General features: G+C 44.6%; 1 protein-coding gene across 1 annotated transcript in view; it reads right to left on the minus strand.

The window, feature by feature from the left end:
* Nucleotides 1-8008: 8008 nt before the first annotated feature.
* Nucleotides 8009-17656, minus strand: part of HUWE1 (HECT, UBA and WWE domain containing E3 ubiquitin protein ligase 1) — a gene marked incomplete at both ends in the record, with an annotated part of 124529 nt that continues 114881 nt past the window's right edge. The window contains 13 exons of the mRNA XM_084258919.1: nucleotides 8009-8111; nucleotides 8577-8767; nucleotides 9038-9219; nucleotides 9510-9627; nucleotides 10440-10545; nucleotides 10655-10942; nucleotides 11581-11721; nucleotides 12280-12397; nucleotides 12511-12756; nucleotides 13174-13341; nucleotides 15234-15330; nucleotides 16570-16652; nucleotides 17256-17458. Of these exons, the coding sequence (XP_084115045.1) occupies nucleotides 8009-8111; nucleotides 8577-8767; nucleotides 9038-9219; nucleotides 9510-9627; nucleotides 10440-10545; nucleotides 10655-10942; nucleotides 11581-11721; nucleotides 12280-12397; nucleotides 12511-12756; nucleotides 13174-13341; nucleotides 15234-15330; nucleotides 16570-16652; nucleotides 17256-17458 (2044 nt within the window). The remainder of the gene's footprint in view (nucleotides 8112-8576; nucleotides 8768-9037; nucleotides 9220-9509; nucleotides 9628-10439; nucleotides 10546-10654; nucleotides 10943-11580; nucleotides 11722-12279; nucleotides 12398-12510; nucleotides 12757-13173; nucleotides 13342-15233; nucleotides 15331-16569; nucleotides 16653-17255; nucleotides 17459-17656) is intronic.

Genomic DNA, 17656 nt, shown 5'->3' on the forward strand with positions numbered 1-17656 from the left:
AGATTTATTTATTTATTTATACAAGCACTGGATACAGTCAGAAGCGCAGGAGAGTGAGAAAATTCACCAGAGCCAGAGCGGGGAACAGAACAGGCAGACTGACGGAATACACTGCTGAGGGGAGCAGCGGGCGGCAGGAGAGGTCTGCACGCCATGTGGGACCCTCGCCAGAGGCCGGGGATTGAACCAGTGCTGCAGAGGCTGTGGGCAGCTCCGCAGCCCAGCACTCAACTGCTGCGTCATCAGGGGAGGCCCCATTGCTCATATTTTTTAATGTTTCCTAATAACTTATGTTCTGCAAGAAACATGTGAACCATGGTCCCATAGGAACTTGTTAATGTCTTTCACGGGTGGCTGCTAGCTGTGCAGCTGCTCCACAGCCCAGGCCTGCTGAACTCCGCCGCCATCTTCCCCCATTGGCTTGACTATTTTATTTTCTTAGAATATTTTTTATTAAGATATAATTGACACGGGCCTCCCCGGTGGCGCAGCGGTTGAGCGCTGGGTTGCGAAGCTGCCCGCGGCCTCTGCGGCGCCGGTTCGATCCCCGGCTGCTCCCCGGCCACCGGAGGAGGGTCCCACATGGCGCGCAGACCTCTCCTGCCGCCCGCTGCTCCCCTCAGCAGTGTACTTCGGTCCTTCTGCCTGCTCTGCTCCCCGCTCTGGCTCTGGTGTATTCTCTCACCCTCCCGCGCTTCTGACTGTACCCAGTGCTTGTGTAAACAAACAAACAAACAAATAAATAAATAAAACATACCTCTATTAAAAAAAAAGTGTTTTATAAAGATATAATTGACATACTAGTTTCAGTTGTATAACATAATGATTCGAGATATATATATATATATATAGATATAGATATAGATATAAATGGTCACAGTAAACCTAATTAACATTTATCACTACACAAATACAACTTTTTTCTTTTGATGAGAACTTCTAAGATCTCTTCTCAGCAACTTTAAAATGTACAATACAGGGCCTTCCCTGGTGGTGCAGGCAGTTGAGCGCAGTGCTGTGAAGCTGTCTGCAGCCTCTGCAGCACCGGTTCGATTCGGCTGGCCAGAGAGGGTCCCACATGGCGGGGCAGACCTCTCCTGTCTCGCCCGCTGCTCCCCTCAGCAGTGAATTTCGTCAGTCTGCCTGTTCTGTTCCCCGATCTGTCTCTGGTGGATCCTCTCACCCTCCCACGCATCCAGCCTGTACCTTGGTTCTTGTATAAGTAAATAAATCTTTAAAAAAAAAATTAAAAAATATAATACAGTATTAACTTGTAACCATGTTGTACATTATATCCCCATGACTTGCTTTATAATTGTAAGTTCGTACATTTTGATCCCTTTCACCTATTTTCATTTTGCCCAACATGACACACCCCTTCCCCTTCCCTCAACCTCTGGCAACCACCAATCTCTTCTCTGGATATATGAATTCAGGTTGCTGTTGTAAATTCTACATATATATGTGATCATTCAGTATGTCTTTCTCTGTCTAATTTCACTTAGCATAATTCTCTCAAGGTCGATCCATGTTGTAAGTGGTAAGATTTCCTTCTTTTTTATGACTGAATAATATTCAGTTATATATGTATATGCATATGTGTGTGTATATATATATGTACGTGTATTTCTTTATCTAATCATCCACTGATGTACACTTAAGGTTGCTTCCACGTCTTGGCTACTGTAAATACTTCTACATGGAAATGAATGTCTTTTTCAAATTAGTGTTAATTTCCTTTGGATAAATATCCAGAACTGTTTCTGCTGGATCATATGCTGTTTCCACTTTTAGTTTTTTTTTTTAAAGATTTATTTATTTGGGCCTCCCTGGTGGTTCAGGGGTTAAAGACAGCACTATTAAGCTATTGCCAGCCACTGCAACACGAGTTTGAGTCCAGGCCAGGGAGCAACCCACATGGCGCAACAGACTTCTCCTGCCTTGCCCGCTGCTCCCCTCAGCAGTGTATTTCAGTGGATCTGCCTGTTCTGCTCCCCACTCTGTCTCTGGTGAATCCTCTCACCCCCCCCCCACACCTCTGGCTTAAACCCCAGTAATGATTTATTTATTATGCATACGAGAACTGGGGTACAGGCCAGAGGTGTGGGGGGTGAGAAGATTCACCAGAGACAGAGTGGGGAGCAGAACAGGCAGATCTACTGAAATACACTGCTGAGGGGAGCAGCAGGCTAGCCAGGAGAGGTCTGCTGAGCCATGTGGGTCACCTCCCTGGCCGGGGATGGAACTCTTGCTGCAGTGGCTGCTGATAGCTTCATAGTGCTGCATCTTAATCCCTTGTGCCACCAGGGAGGCCCCTCCACTTTTAGTTTTTAGTTTTTTTTTTTTTGAGGGACTTCTATAGTTTTCCATAGCACCTGTACCAATTTACATTCCCATCAACAGTGTACAAGAGTTCCTTTTTCTTCACATCTTCATTTATTTCTTGTCTTTTGATAATTGCCATTCTAACATGTGTGAAGTGCTATCTCATTGTGGTTTACACTTTCAGTGGTTAGTGATGTTGGGCACCTTTACGTGAACCTGTTGGCCATCTGCATGTCTTCTTCGGACAATGTCTATTCAGATCCTTTTCCCATTTAAAAATTTGGATTGTTGGTGTGTTTTTTTGTCACTGATAAGTTTGTAAAAGCTCTTTATAATTTTTGAATATTTCCCTCTTATCAGATATATGATTTGCAAATATTTTCCCCCATTTTGTTGGTTGCATTCTCATTTTGTTGATGTTTTCCTTTGTTGTGCAGCTTTTTAGTTTGATGTAGTTCCACTTTCTTATTTTTTGCTTTTGTTGACTTTGTTTTGGTGTCAAATTCAAAAAAATTCCCAAGACTGATGCCAATGACCTCACTGTCTATGACTTCTAGTTTTATGGCTTCAGGTTTCACATTCAAATCTTTATTTGAATATGAACTGTATATGTATATGTACATATACTTTTATATTTGTCCATCTAGTTTTCCCAACACCAGTTGTTAAAGAGACCATCCTTTCCCCATTGTATATTCTTGGGACTGCTCATTGTTGTAAGCAATTGACTATATATACGGGTAAGTTTATTTCTGGCCTCCCTGTTCCACTGATCTGTGTGCCTGTTTGTTTGCCAATACCAAACTGCTTTGATTAGTATAGTGTTGTGGTATCATTGCTATATTTAAAAACCCAAGCTGCCATTCCTTGCCCAGCAGGCAAGTTTGGGAGGTTTGAATGGAGAAAGGAGTAGAGGGGACTGCCATGGGAACCTGGACATTAAGCTGAAAAGCTGATGATCCTCTATGCTAATTCAGATCATCAGTCAGGACACACCAAAGACTAGTCACACTATGGGCCTCCCCTGGTGGCGCAGCTGTTGAGCGCTGGGCTGCAAAGCTGCCCGCAGTCTCTACAGCGCTGGTTAGATCCCCAGCCACCGGCAAGGGTCACACATGGTGCGACAGACCTCTGCTGTCGCGCCCGCTGCTCCCCTCAGCAGTGTACTTCGTCAGTCTGCCTGCTCTGCTCCCCACTCTGGTGAACTCTCTCACCCTTCCGCGCTTCTGACTGTACCCAGTGCTTGTATAAATAAATAAATAAATCTTGAAAAACAAAACAAAACAAAACAAAAAACACTAGTCACCCTAACTAGTCATGATGCCTGGAGTATAAATAGAGCCTCGGGACCCTCATTCTGTGTGCAGCAGACCCCTCCTGTCTCACCCGCTGCTTCTCTTAGCAGTGTATTTCAATAAATCCACCTGTTCTCTTCTCCACTCCGTCTCTGGTGAATTCACCTTTGCACCTCCAGCCTACACCCAATTTGCCCCACAACATAAAGCTTTGTAGTATAATTTGAAATCAGGAAGCAGGTGTCTCCGGCTTTGTTTTTTCTCAAGACTGGTTTTAGGAGAATATTTTATGATGCCATAGTAGAGAAGGTAGGTCTGTGACATTCGTCTTCACCGGTAATGATCTTCTTGCCTGGATCCATGCTCTCTAGGAGTAAGGCCAGGTAGCTGTAAGTAGATTGTCTTTACTCTTATAGCTGTTGATTCTTTGTATCTGGAACATAAATTGGGTTTTCTTTTGGATATTCTCTGAGGTGGAATTGGTTGTGGCTGTCCAGTTTACCTTTCTCTGAAGTAGTTGATATTGCAGACCCAGAGACCGAAGTCTGGCCCAGTTTTAGCAACTACATTATAGCTCCAGTGTTACAGCAAGTGTTATAGTTCTAGTATTACAACAGACTTATTCTGTGTTTCATGACTGCAGTCTGGAAGACACAGACCCAAGATGCACTTGAACTGTGTTCGGGGGCTTTAATAAGGAGATAATCATAACACACAGGGACAGATCAGTGGCGGGGTTAGGGGGCAAAGAGAGGCATATTTAATCATATCACACAAACAGCTATCAATTAGCCTGTTATTGACTCCCCTGCTACCTACCTCAAAGGTACTGTACAATAGTCTAGCTCAAACTTGTTAGAAATTATTTCAGGTGTATAAATGTTATAAAGTATCATACCATACCTCATTTGAGCTTCACAATTTTTTTTTCAACAAATTGAAGATTGTGGCAACCTTGCATCAAGCACGTCTATTGGTGCCATTCTTCTAACAGTATGTGTTCATGTCTGTCACATTAAGGTAAGCACATTGTTTTTTTTAGTCATTGCAGTTAGTATAGTGCAGACATAAGTTACATGTAGGAACCCAAAAAAGTCCTGACTCACTTTAATCTGGTGGTCTGGAGCTGAATATGCATTGTCTTCAAGTGTGCCTGTATAGTGTAAGCAACACCCAAGTACCCAGTTAAGAAATAAAGCATCAGTCCTCCCTGGTGACACAGGGGTTAAAGTCTCAGCACTATCAAGCTATCAGCAGTTTAGCCATTGCCACATGAGTTTGATGGATCTCTGGTCAGGGAGCTGACCCACATGGGGCTGCAGACCTCGCCTATCTAGCCCGCTGCTCCCCTCAGCAGTGTATTTCAGTAGATTTGCCTGTTCTGCTCCCCACTGTCTCTGGTGAATCCTCTCATTCCCCCGCACCTCTGGCCTGCACCCCAGATCTTGTATGCATAAATAAGAAAAGTGGTTTTCAAATAAAAGCCAAGATCTCACTTGAAGAAAAAAAAAAAAAGCATCACCTATAGTTGAAGCCCTTGGTATCTCTTCCCAACTGCATCCCTCTTCTACCCCTCATAACTTATCCTCAATATCGTGCAATACTGTCATACTTGTGTGGGCTTTCATGCTTTCAATACTGTTTTTCATGGCCTTGGCCCTTCTACGTAGCTTCAGAACCTCCATTTATTTTTTTTTAAAGGTTTACTTATTTATGCATACAAGAACTGGGGTACAGGCCAGATGTATCGGGGGTGAGAGAATTCACCAGAGACAGAGTGGGGAACAGAACAGGCAGATTGAAGCACACTGCTGAGGGGAGCAGTGGGCAAGTCAGGAGAGGTCTGCTGTACCATATGGGTAGCTCCCCGGTGGGGGATCGAACTTGTACTGCAGTGGCTGCGGACAGCTTCATAGGTTGCGTCTTAACCCCTTGCGACACCAGGGAGGCCCCAGTTTCAGAACTTTTAAACAGGTCTTACACTTTTTGCTTATCATTGACGTTGTGCATGTTGATAAATACAATGGATTTGTATGCTGTATGAGATTACAGTGTATAAATTTATACTTGTCGGACAATAAATGTTTAATGAGTATTTTGTTCCTTTATAGCCATGCCTCTCGCTAGATTCAGTGTTAAGTTCTAGGACTTTCGATTCTCTTGATTTAGCAAAGTTTCTCTTCAGCAGCTATACCTTGTTTACTGCTTTACTTAAGTGGTTAGAATTGGCAGAATGGTGTTAATCATGGTTAATTGGCAATTTCATACTTTCATTGTTAGGCTGGTTGTTGGTCTAAGGCCACCTTTAAGTTATTGTTAGCAAATGTCTTGCAGCCAGTATATTTGAAAGGCAAATCATACTTAGTCACATTACCTTTTTATAACCTGCCACTAAATTAGATCTTTTATTTTCTTCAAGGTTATTAAATCTGCACTCCCAGTGTGCACCCCTTGTAAATGCACCCCAAATGCAGCTGCCAGAATCTCATTTCACTTTCATCTTTTAGAGACAGTTTTTAAGTTTATTGATCAATTCTACTGTATTTCTGCTTTTATTTTAAAGCTCTGCTGGACTTCCAGTCTCACCTCAGGTCAGTCCTTTGCGTGAACCTTATCAATTGGACTTCAGCTGTGTCAATCTAGATTACTGTCCCCTCCTCAATCTTAGCTCCCATGATGCCTTAAATTCAATTCAGTGTCGCTGACAAAGTCCTTTCTGATCTCCCAGGGTAGGGTGGGGACTTCTGCTCTGGGTATCCAGAGACCCTGGTAAGTCCTTTCCTAGACTAGAAGCTCAATACTTAGAGGGTAGATTCAACTTGCCTTCTCAGGGGCCTCCCTGGTGGCCTAGAAGTTAAGTCTCAGCGCTATCACTGCTAGCTCCGAGTTGGATCCCCGGCCAGGGAACTAACCCACATATGGCAGAGATGACCTCTCCTGTCTTGCCTGCTACTCCCCTTAGCAGTGTATTTCAGTAAACCTGTCTGTTCTGCTCTCCACTCTGTCCTTTCAACCCCCCACACCTCTGGTCTACACCCCAGTTCTCCTACACAAAAACAACAAAAACAACTTCTCTTCTTAATCATCAGCAGGTCCAGGCACAGACAAGTGTGAATAGTGAAAAGTGAGGGAAATGTCTATCAGCCACTTGCATCAGGGCCAAAATACCAAGTTGTGGACATATCACTGATTTTCCTAGATCTGCATGGTCAAGAGGAAAAATCTTCTCAGAGAATGAGGAAAAACCACAAAAAGCAAGCACCACTTGGAGTTCTTTTTCTAACTAAACTTTTATTAAATGACTTTTTTTTTCTTTGAAAGTTGAAACCTAGTTTTAATGCTGGATGGAATAAAAGCCACAAGAGACTAATAGGTGATCTGTGAACAGACTGGCAGACAGGCAGATGACAAGAGGGAAAGACAAAACAAAAACAAGGACAAGACAGTTCTGGAGAGCTAGTCAAATTGTTTGCTTTTTAAAATGAGTTAGAAATGACTTAAAACATTAATGAAATTAAAATTTTAAACTAAGCCCCAGGCTTGAGATTGTTACAATGGCTCACTACCGGTTTTAGTGAGTTTCCACAACATTTTTTACAACTAGCTGGTTTGTTCTCCTCAAGCAAGGTGATGCTTTATCATTGGCTGTAAGCTCTAATACTATCATAACACCCAAGGAGAGATTCCATTCTAAAAAAGAGCCCCTCCCCCATTCGTAATGGCTGCTGTCTCGACTCTGGGAAGTCAACTTTGAAGGAGGATGCACCAGTGGTGGTGGCAGATGGTTTCTTGGAGAGTTCACTTCGATCTACTCTCCAGATATCTAGCATGTGCACAAGTGTTAAGTTTGAAAAAAACTCCATTGTGAAAAGTGAGTTATGAAGAGTGCTCTTTATTTGAAACCTCCACAACACAGACGCCAATCTTGTCTCGCATTGAATCATTAGCTGTGCACATCAACACATTCCAAGCACAAATTAAGAAATGCAAACAGAACAAAAAAATATATATATATATAATTTTTTCCCCTATCCAAAGGTTTCAAGTCTCAATGCAGCAAATCCTTCTGAACACAGAATCTGAGGAGCACACTGTTCAAACAGTTGGGACAAACAGGTCCCTGCAAGGCTACTGCCTTTTTAACACACGGGGTAGGGATCATGGACGGCATGGAACGAGAAGAGGTGAAGAAAAGGGGAGGAGAGAGAGAATGAACAGGAAAGGGGGAACAGGTATGCGCTGGGGCAGCTGGGAAACACACACGGTGAGTTGGTGGATTTCATTTATTGGTTTTTGACATTTTCTTTCTGTTGTTTTATTGTTTTAATTTCCCCCCTTCCCAGGTCCAACAATGGTAGAAACACCCCACAATGATGGGTGGGGTTCTATTAGGCCAGCCCAAAGCCTTCAGAGCACTCCTGGATGGCCAATAGTAGCATGTGGCGGAGCTTCTCAAAGCTCTCATAGGCAGGTAGGTCCAGCTGATTAAAACTATGGAAAGAAGAAAGATCAATTCCTGACAAAAGATAACCAAATCCCTGTTCTCCCATGGTGTCCACTTGGTTTCTCCTCCCTGAGGGAACCAACTATTCCCAATCTTGTCTTAGCCTGGTCTGGCCTATTCTAATCTGGCTCCAATACTGGCTAGTAGCCCCCAAAACATAAATCTGATGCCTATGAGCTAAGTTACAAGTTCCAAGGAGGCATGTGGGGCCACTGGTGATCTGACCTCTAGAATTGTTTTCTGAACATCCTGCTTCCTGAAAATTCCTTACTTCAGTCATGCCAAGCCTTGGAACACACTGCTCTCACAGGGTGGTGCTCACCTGCAATGTCTCCTAGTCCCATTTTGAGTCTGGGCCAGATCAAAAACATTACCTCCCATAGGACCACCCTGTTGTGAGCTACCCCAAGCCCAACCCAAAAACTGAAAAAGAGAACCACCTTTCTTCTTACCACGTGTGAGCTGAAGGCAGGCGATCAGTAGACCTGTCATCTCGATGGATCTGAAACTTCTGAATGCCATTCATGCCTTCAAGGGCAGCAAACCCTTGCAGGGGCACCTTGGAAGTACCTGTGACAAACTGGAGGAACTTGGCACGGTCAGCTTGATCGAAAGAACGCAATGCTCTCCAGAACCACTGGATCTGTAAGATGAGACATAAGAAGCCAGAATTAGGTAGAGAGCACCTGGAAGGCAGGGGGAATGGAATTTGGGAAATAGAATGGACTTAGAATAATGGGCAAGCCCCTTCTAGAGATGAGCCTTGGTTCCTCCATTTAAAAGATGAGTAAGAATATAGAGTTGGATGTAGCTGTCATCCATATGTTTCTTCTCCCAAGAGTAGCAGTTCATCTGATGTCATACTAACTAGCACTGTTTAGGTCTATGGGGAGGGATGTTGGCAGCAGCTCACCTGAATAGAGTTGGACTGGTATTTGTGGTATTCAGTGTTGGATTTTAAATCATCAATGTCGATTGTGGGCAATCCTGATATGAGCAGCTCTAACTCTTGCTCAGTGAAGATGGAAATGAGGCGCTTTGGAATGATCTCATAGAAGCCTTCTAAGAAAGCTGCCAGTTGTTTGCGGATGGCTCCTGTGGAGAGAACCAAGAAGTCAAGTGGCTTCTGAACTCACACATCTGTCAGAGGTCCCCAATCTGGTTCCTGTGACTGCTATGATGCTGCCTGGCCAGCCTCCCTCATCCACCACTCACCTACCACTAGGCCCCCCTGTATAAGGGTGGATAAAGGGAAATTATTTTTGGCCAGGTTTTTGGACCCCTTTGTGCAAAGCATTTGTAGCTTGCATAGGGGAAGAGAAGAAACATCATCTGCGAAATGAGTGCGGTTTGACCTTGTATTAAGCAAGGGTCATTTCACCTACCTGTCATTCTCATCTGGCATACCAGGTGTACATACTCCTTCTTATTCTCCTCTGTTACCAAGATGTTGGCCCCATTGGGTTTGAGATCGCGAACTTCACAGACTCCAAACTCCTGGACCTAGAACACGCAAAACACCAATAACATATATCAAACTTAGTCTAGACTAGGGCTAACACAGGCACCTTGGAACACACGCTAAATTCTTTGTGTTCTCAGCAAAAAGACAAAGCAAGGTCATAAAAAATGACTTTTCTCATTGGCTCATAATTCCCTAATAGGTAAAGACAGAGGATTTGGCCCTGAAACATATGAAAGTAAGGAAACAACGGTACAAGAGAAAAGGGCTTAGCTAACATACATAATGTAACATAACACAATTTTCACAGAAAAAGATTTGGGGTACAATGCCCTTAAAAAAAAAAACACTTATCTGTAGTCATACAATTTTTCCACCTTTGAGAATGAAAATCATTGTACTAGAACATTTTTTTCTTTTAAAAAGGGTGAACTAAGAAACAGCTTGGACTGTTTCTACAAATTCTGGTTTTTCTATGTGACATCTTTTTTTTTTTTTTAAAGAGATTTATTTATTTATTTATACAAGCACTGTGTACAGTCAGAAGCGCAGGAGGGTGAGAGAATTCACCAGAGCCAGAGCGGGGAACAGAACAGGCAGACTGATGAAATACACTGCTGAGGGGAGCATCGGGCGCGGCAGGAGAGGTCTGTCAGCTGCGTCACCAGGGCAGGCCCTCTATGTGACATCTTAAAAAAATATCCATTCTTTCTGGCAGACGGGGACTGGGGTACGGGGCAAGTTGAGATGCTTCCTTAGAACCATGAGAGATTATCCAATGACAGTTGCAAGGTATCTGAAATGGGTTTCCTAGACTAGCTGGGATGTGCTGTGATGAGGATTCCTGACCTACCTCAGTGCTGAAAGTGAGGTCATAGCCTAGAGTGGAGACATCATTTTCCAGCAGATAAACCAGGCCCTGGTAGAAGTGGTAATCTTCACTCTCCATATCCGTATATCTGGAAAAGCACAATTAGAAAGGCTCAGGGGTTGGGGTGGGAGAGAGGCAGCATTGGGACGCGATGTAGAAATATGAACCAATTCCCAGGTCCTGTACCATATCTTCACCTGACAGACTTGCCCAAGATGTGTTTGTAAAAGGACCGAGTAAAATAGCACTCCAGGAGGCGGTTGTCATAAACAGCTTTGGCCACAATGCGTCCGACAAACTTGAAGTAGCTGAGGTGGTTGGGGTTGCAGTGGGAAGATGGATTAATAGTGTAGGTGACCCGATCACCGGGTGAGGTACGGAACAAGGCATACATAGGATTAAACATCTCTCGCGAGATGATCATATACCACTCCCGCAGGAGCCCTCCAGCGTCCTGCCCTTCTTCTCCTTCAAACACTATGTACCTATGTAAGAAAACAGAAACCGTGATATGCAAAAAAGCCAGGAGAAGTTCATTCATTTATGCAGCATGACCCCAAGAGTAAGTGACTAAAGTAGTAGTTGCAGTCCATGGAGTGAGAGCAAAAAGAATATGGTGATTGAGGAGCAGGGCTAGTCTCAGCCTTTCTGGCTTCCTGTGTGATTACATGGATGGCAAGCCCACACCACGAGGGTGGGGTGGGAGTTGTAGAGATCAACTTCCGGAGTTCAGGAACATTAAATTGCTCCACTAGGTCTACTGTCTTGTTGGCTTCTATGATACTTGATATCATGAACTTCTGATCTACTCTAGGTTGCTTCATAATCACTAGTGAGCAATTACCAATTCAGTGGGGGGCCACTCACATGAGTGTAGTCTCCCCTAACCCAGGGTACCATTTGCTCAGCAGGCTTCCTGTTCCTTGTGTAACAATGGGGATAGCTCCTGCGAAGTCATCAGGTGTACCTTTGTAAACGCCAAAGACTCTTCTGTCTCTGGGAACTGTTGGATAGCTCAGCCCAAGGATCACCCAGTGAGGCAGATGACCACTCTCAAAAAGACCAGGCAGAGAAGACAACAACCCCACCCCCATCCTGTTTTTTCTCTGCTCTGGACTCTTACAATCGATTCTTCATTTCTTCAGGGGATTTCCGGTGCAGCTCACGATAGGAGTCTTCAAACACATGGTCACGGCGGACATGCACAGCCATGTCTTCCTTCCGGAGTCCCTCATCCAAACGCTCTAGCTCTTGGCGGAAATACCTTGGGAGGTAGGAAAGAAAGAAAGATAGGATTGGGGATGACAGAGCAAACTTATGCTTGCCTGATTAGGATGAAGACCCACAATGCTGCTTCCTACCTGGGGAAATACCCAGTAGTTGGGAGAGGTAGGTCACTCACTAGCAATTTCCCCAATCTTCACTGAATAAAGGCCTATGGAGATTATGGTGTGGGATTTCCACAACAAGCAGGTAAGCATGTATATATGGACAAGAAAGAAGAGAGAGGTAGGGATGAAAGGAGTGTTATGGAATGCCCCAGCCCTGCTGTAAGTGTACTATGTTAACTCGCATCTCCTATATTACTCCAAAGAATGGAGACTGGGATGAAAAAGGCCAGGAAGTATATTTAGGTAAAACAGCTGTCAGTGGCACAGGTGACTCTCTTTCCACATGCCCAGTACGAGCATAAGGGCTACCACCAAGGGAAACTTCTTTCCCGGACAATGATATGCCAGGAGAGAAACTCTGGCTCCTTTCTGGGAGGGGAGATACTATTTTGAGAGTTTCTGTACTCCCTGCCAGTACCCAGGGCACATACTTGCGCTTGACATCAAAGTCGAGGACACGAATATAGTCTACAAGGACAGCAAAAGGCCCATCAGCGAGGTGGGTGGTGGACTGCCGTAGAATCTGGTTTAGCACAGTGCGGTGAGTCTCTAAGGGGAGAAAGGACAGTAGGAATCAGCACATCACGGGTCCCCAAGGACTGGATGACAGCCAACCAGCCAGCAACTCTCTTTTTTGGGGGGTGCCTAAAAGTTCCCCGTACCTGCAAAGCGAAGAAACTTCTGTGTGTCAGGGGGTAGGCTTGAGGAGATGTGCATAGAAGAGGGCTCCCGGGAGAAGAATGGGTCAAGGGAGGAAGGGGTGGCTGGGGTTAAAGGAGCAGGGGATAGTGGAGGAGGCTCGTCCTTGATGTGTGCCAGCTGGCTCTCACGAGTGTCTCGGACAGGAGGCTTGCTTTCCCGCTCTGTGGCATGGACCAGAAAGAAGGCCTCAACGGCAGGCTGTAGCACTGATGGTAGGAATGGGAAGAAATGGCATTTTACTTTACAAATTGTTTCTCCTTTGTAATCAAATCACGAAAGTATAATACAGAAAAATAACAAAAACATATAGGAGAAATGTAATGGCAGACTAGAAAAATGAAGTCACAAAGAAAATCAGAGCTTCCCTGAAACCAAAGAATTAAGGGCCCAAAGTGGGATAGACAACCAGTTATCAAGATTCTACTGGTCTAAAATTAAAGGGTATCAATTATTAAGAGAAAACAAATCATTTTTCTGACACCTGAGTCAGAGGAAAAAAACCCTCTCCCCTTTGAATTCTCATTACAGAGACACTGAGGGAGAAAGGTAACTTGGAAGGAAGAAAATTAGGTGGGCAGAAGTGACCTGAGGGCTGGGACCTGGACCCTCAGATCACAGCTCACCTAGCACCGCATGCTGGTCATGGGATTCTTCCAGTTCCTTCAGACACTCTCCCAGCATGTCCCACAACTCATCCAAGCTCAGCTGCTCACTGAGTAGAGGTAACTCAGGTGGCCTTTCTTCCTTCTCCTTTTCCTTCTCCTTCTCCCCTTGTGGGGTTCCATCTGAGCCTATTGGGCACACAAAGGAGTCATAGCCACCTAAGCTTTTCTCTCTCAGATCAAACAGATTGGCACACTCGCCACCCACTGAATAATACTGAGCAACATCTGAATGGAAGCTCTAGCTGTATACTGGATGTCATTTAAATTGAAATTAAAATAAAAATCAACACACAAAAAAATTTGGTTCATCACTTGCCCTAGCCACATTTTAAGTGCTCAACAGTCATATGTGGCTAGTGGCTATTGCAGTTCTACTGGACAGCACTTGGCTAATCACGGCCTCAAAACTCTCAAAGAACTTGTGGATAACCTAAGAGTAATGTGCAATAGGGGTGAAACTTTGGATAGTTGCCTTTCAGTTAACAAAGTATATTCTAGGACATTATCCTCACCTAATCTTCACAGCAGGCTTTAGAAGCAGGCTGCTGTCTCCCTACATTTTTTTCCAAGGCTAAGGTCAGGACTTAAAACTAGTTCTTTCTCACTCAAAATATGTTACCTTTTCAATCTTTAAAACTCTGAGACGCCATGGTGTGACATGGATCTCCATGGCTGATACCTACATTGGGGGCTTATTTAAAAAAACAGATGTCCTATGACAACATTAGCACATATGAAACTGTTAAAAAGGTGCCAAAGGGCCTCCCTGGTGGTGCAAGGGGTTAAGATGCAACCTATGAGGCTGTCCGCAGCCATTGCAACACAAGTTTTATCCCTGGCCAGGGAGATACCCACATGGCACAGCAGACCTCTCCTGACTCGCCCACTGCTCCCCTCAACAGCATATTTCAGTCTGCCTGTTCTGTTCCCCACTTTGTCTCTGGTGAATCCTCTCACCCCCCACACCTCTGGCCTGTACCCCAATTCTTGTATGCATAAATAAATCTTAAAAAAATAAATAAAAGGGTGCCAAAAATGTGCATGCAATTAATTTTGAAAAATGCTAATAGCATCCATCATGTGCCAGGTACTGCTCTAAGTGTTAAACATACTTGTTAACTCGTTTAATCCAAGGGGTTAGGGTGAGAGCAAAAAGAATATGGTGATTGAGGAGCAGGGCGAGTCTCAGCCTCTCTGGCTTCCTGTGTGATTACATGGATGGCAAGCCCACACCACGAGGGGTGGGTGGGAGTTGTAGAGATCAACTTCCGGAGTTCAGAAACATTAAATTGCTCCACTAGGTCTATTGTCTTGTTGGCTTCTACGATACTTGGTATCATGAACTTCTGATCTACTCTAGGTGGCTTCATAATCACTACAGAGCAATTACCAATTTAGTGGGGTGCCACTCACATGAGTTTATGCATATAAGAACTGGGGTACAGGTCAGAGGTGTGGGGGATGGGGGGTACAATTTACCAGAGACAGAGTGGGGCACAGAACAGGCAGATTGACTGAAGTACACTGCTGAGCAGAGCAGCGGGGGTGAAAAGGAGAGGTCTGCTGTGCTATGTGGGTCACCTCCCTGGCCGGGGGATCAAACTCATGCTGCAGTAGCTGCGGATTGCTTCATAGTGCTGACGCTTAACCCCTTGAGCCACCAGGGAGGCCCTAACATGCCCATTTTAAATGAGAAAACTGAAGCAAAGAGAGGTTTGTCTTAGGCCCGAGTCAGCAAGTGGGGGAGCAAAGACTTAAGCACATGCCATCTCTATATAATATCATAGCATAGTTTCTTTACTACAGGAATCACAGCATGTGCTTCTAATCTTCAGTGAGGATGAAATGGTGCTGGTTGATGATCTTGGTTGGTTGGTAAATACCTATGAACGTTTTATAGAAAACAGTGTTTGCTGGAAAAAACTGGAAAATACTGAGCTTATGTTTGTCGCAAGCAAAAGACCTAGCAGACATTTCATGGATCTTTTGCTGGGCTAGAAATGGGAAGTAGTACTGACCAATGGACTGAGTATCCTGAGTACTGGGAGATGGCTGGTCCACATCCATGGGTGACTCCTCCCTCCGAACAGATGCCTCTGACTGGTTTGACTCCGACTGGATAAAAGGGAAACAAAGTCACATAAAGGGTACAACTCTGCTTTGCTTAGGGACAGGCTAGAGTGGCTGGTCCTATCACTTCCCACACACCATACGTTTAGAATCTTTCCATATCTGATCAAGAACTTGGTAACTCTCTAGGACAAAAGGATATCCTTCCTTACTTCCTCTAAAGTCCTCCACCCTGAGCTTGCCAATTCAGTTTTCTTGTTGCCTGCACTGCCTCCACTCCACTCCAGACCTACATTCAGTCAGATACCAGTCTCTTAGATGGATACAGACTTCAAGACTTCTGGGGTCAGGTTCTACATGTGTATACATGCACACACACACAGAGTAAGTTTGCCCTTTGTTTCTGTTTGCTCACAAAAGGGTAAATAATAGTGTAACTTTGATGGGCAGGATGACTTAAAAAGCTAACACTTGCCTTATCAGGTATGAAATGAGACTGGGAGGATAACAGATATTTTCCCTTGCTTCACTGATGGCAGTCATAGTCCTTAAATTGTCAGCATGCCTAAACAGTACAACTCTAATTATATACAAAAAGCACAGGCCTCAGGATACTTTAATTTCTTGGATCTTGGAAAGGTGACTTGTATGTTGCAAGGACAGAAACAATGAGAGGACGCCACAGCATACATACATGATGCCAGGCTTTTCCTGCAGCCATTTTGTGCTAGGATCCCAACAATGAACTCACTACCTAGGAACCTGAAGATTTCCTCCTGAAAGTGTCTGACTGCCTACGTGCCAAGTATGGAGAACAGAGGCAGAGGTCAGGGTGGAGGGCCCAATCATGGACAGAAGAGGCTGAATGGGATGTATAACAAGCTTGGGGGAATTTTAAGGTCAGGATTCCTGAGTTATCTCTGATGTACTTGCACTGATCCATGAGAATGAAAAAAACCATCCCACACCTCCCTCAGAACCCACACTTAGCATTATGCAATATGCAAAAGCGCCATTATTGACTGGATAGCTGGGGGTGGGGTATGATAGCCAAGCTTTAAATCAAACCAAACCAACAAACAAATGAACAAAGAAAACACCAATAGAAATTAACCCTATTGTTCAGAAGCATTCATAGCAAACTTAATGCAAAAGCATACAAGGACAGTGAAACCCCACTGATGATGTGGTGGGAGGGGGGGAGACAAATGAATGAGGGGCCACAGGCATCATGCTAACCGTTGCTGCTTGTTGCTGTCTCCGCGCCCTTTGACCCTCACGTACCATTTGTATAATGGCATCAGCCTCAGCCTCCAGCTGCCGAACAGCTGCCTGGATGCTGCTAGCTGAGCCTAAACCGGAGGAACCTGGGAGATAGAAAAAAGAAGGCAAGATATAAAATGTAGAAGGAGGGAATGGCCAATAGTCTCTCTCCCACCTCCTGGGCTGCCAGAAGGGCATCCTGCTGAGGTCTTTGAGCTTTAGCTCAAGCAGCTTCAGAGCGCTCATCATCAGACACTAAGGTCTACTGTTACAGATGAGGGAAGGGGATATAGTGCTAGGTAAACATGTTGGCAGGTGAGAGGGTTTTGTGGGCAGGAGGAAAGAGAGGTAGGGTTTGGTAGGCCATGGCTAAGGCAACATGGCTGCAGTGTTTTAGTTAAGAGTGATCAAGGAAGAGAAAAGAGGCACACTAAGTGAGTTAAATCTTGTTGAGCAAAAGACCCGCCCCCAATTTCCTTGCCAGATTTCCACTCCCCCTTAAGTCCCACCACTTGCCCTAATGAATTTCCTATGCAGACAGCTTGACTGAGATGCAGAATGCAATCAGTAACATTTTAAGAAAGGACCATCACTTCCTTTTGGAAAGGTTAAATCAAAAGGAGACAGGACATTAAATCCTGCCCTCCAGGGACTCTGGGTTCTCCACCACCAACCCTGCCCCTCAACTGGACACTCCAGTTCCATACCTAGCCTGCCTGTCTGCTTGGCTTTCTTGTTAGCTCGGCGTGTGTCGTCCCGGAGCTGGATGATGACCTGTAGTACCCTCAAGAAGAACTTCTGGGTAGATGTCTTGGATGTCAACATGGACATAGAAGGCAGCTGGAGCTCCCGGCCACCCAGAGGTCGCTTCTGAGATGCCACAATTACCACATTCTCAGCCATGTCAAACCTGGATAGTGTAGAGGTGGCTTGCATATGCTGACAGCATCAAAGCATAAACACCCAGAGCAAGCAGGGCTTTCTGGTGTCAACCAGAGGGATAAGGAATCTCACAAGGAAATCTCACAAGTAGGAAAAAGTAGGATCAAGTATGCATAAGGCCAATAAGAAAATATACCCAGAGAGAAAAAAAAATAAAGACCAGGAG

This window comes from Talpa europaea, assembly GCF_964194135.1.
Source record: "Talpa europaea genome assembly, chromosome: X".
Taxonomy (NCBI): domain Eukaryota; kingdom Metazoa; phylum Chordata; class Mammalia; order Eulipotyphla; family Talpidae; genus Talpa; species Talpa europaea.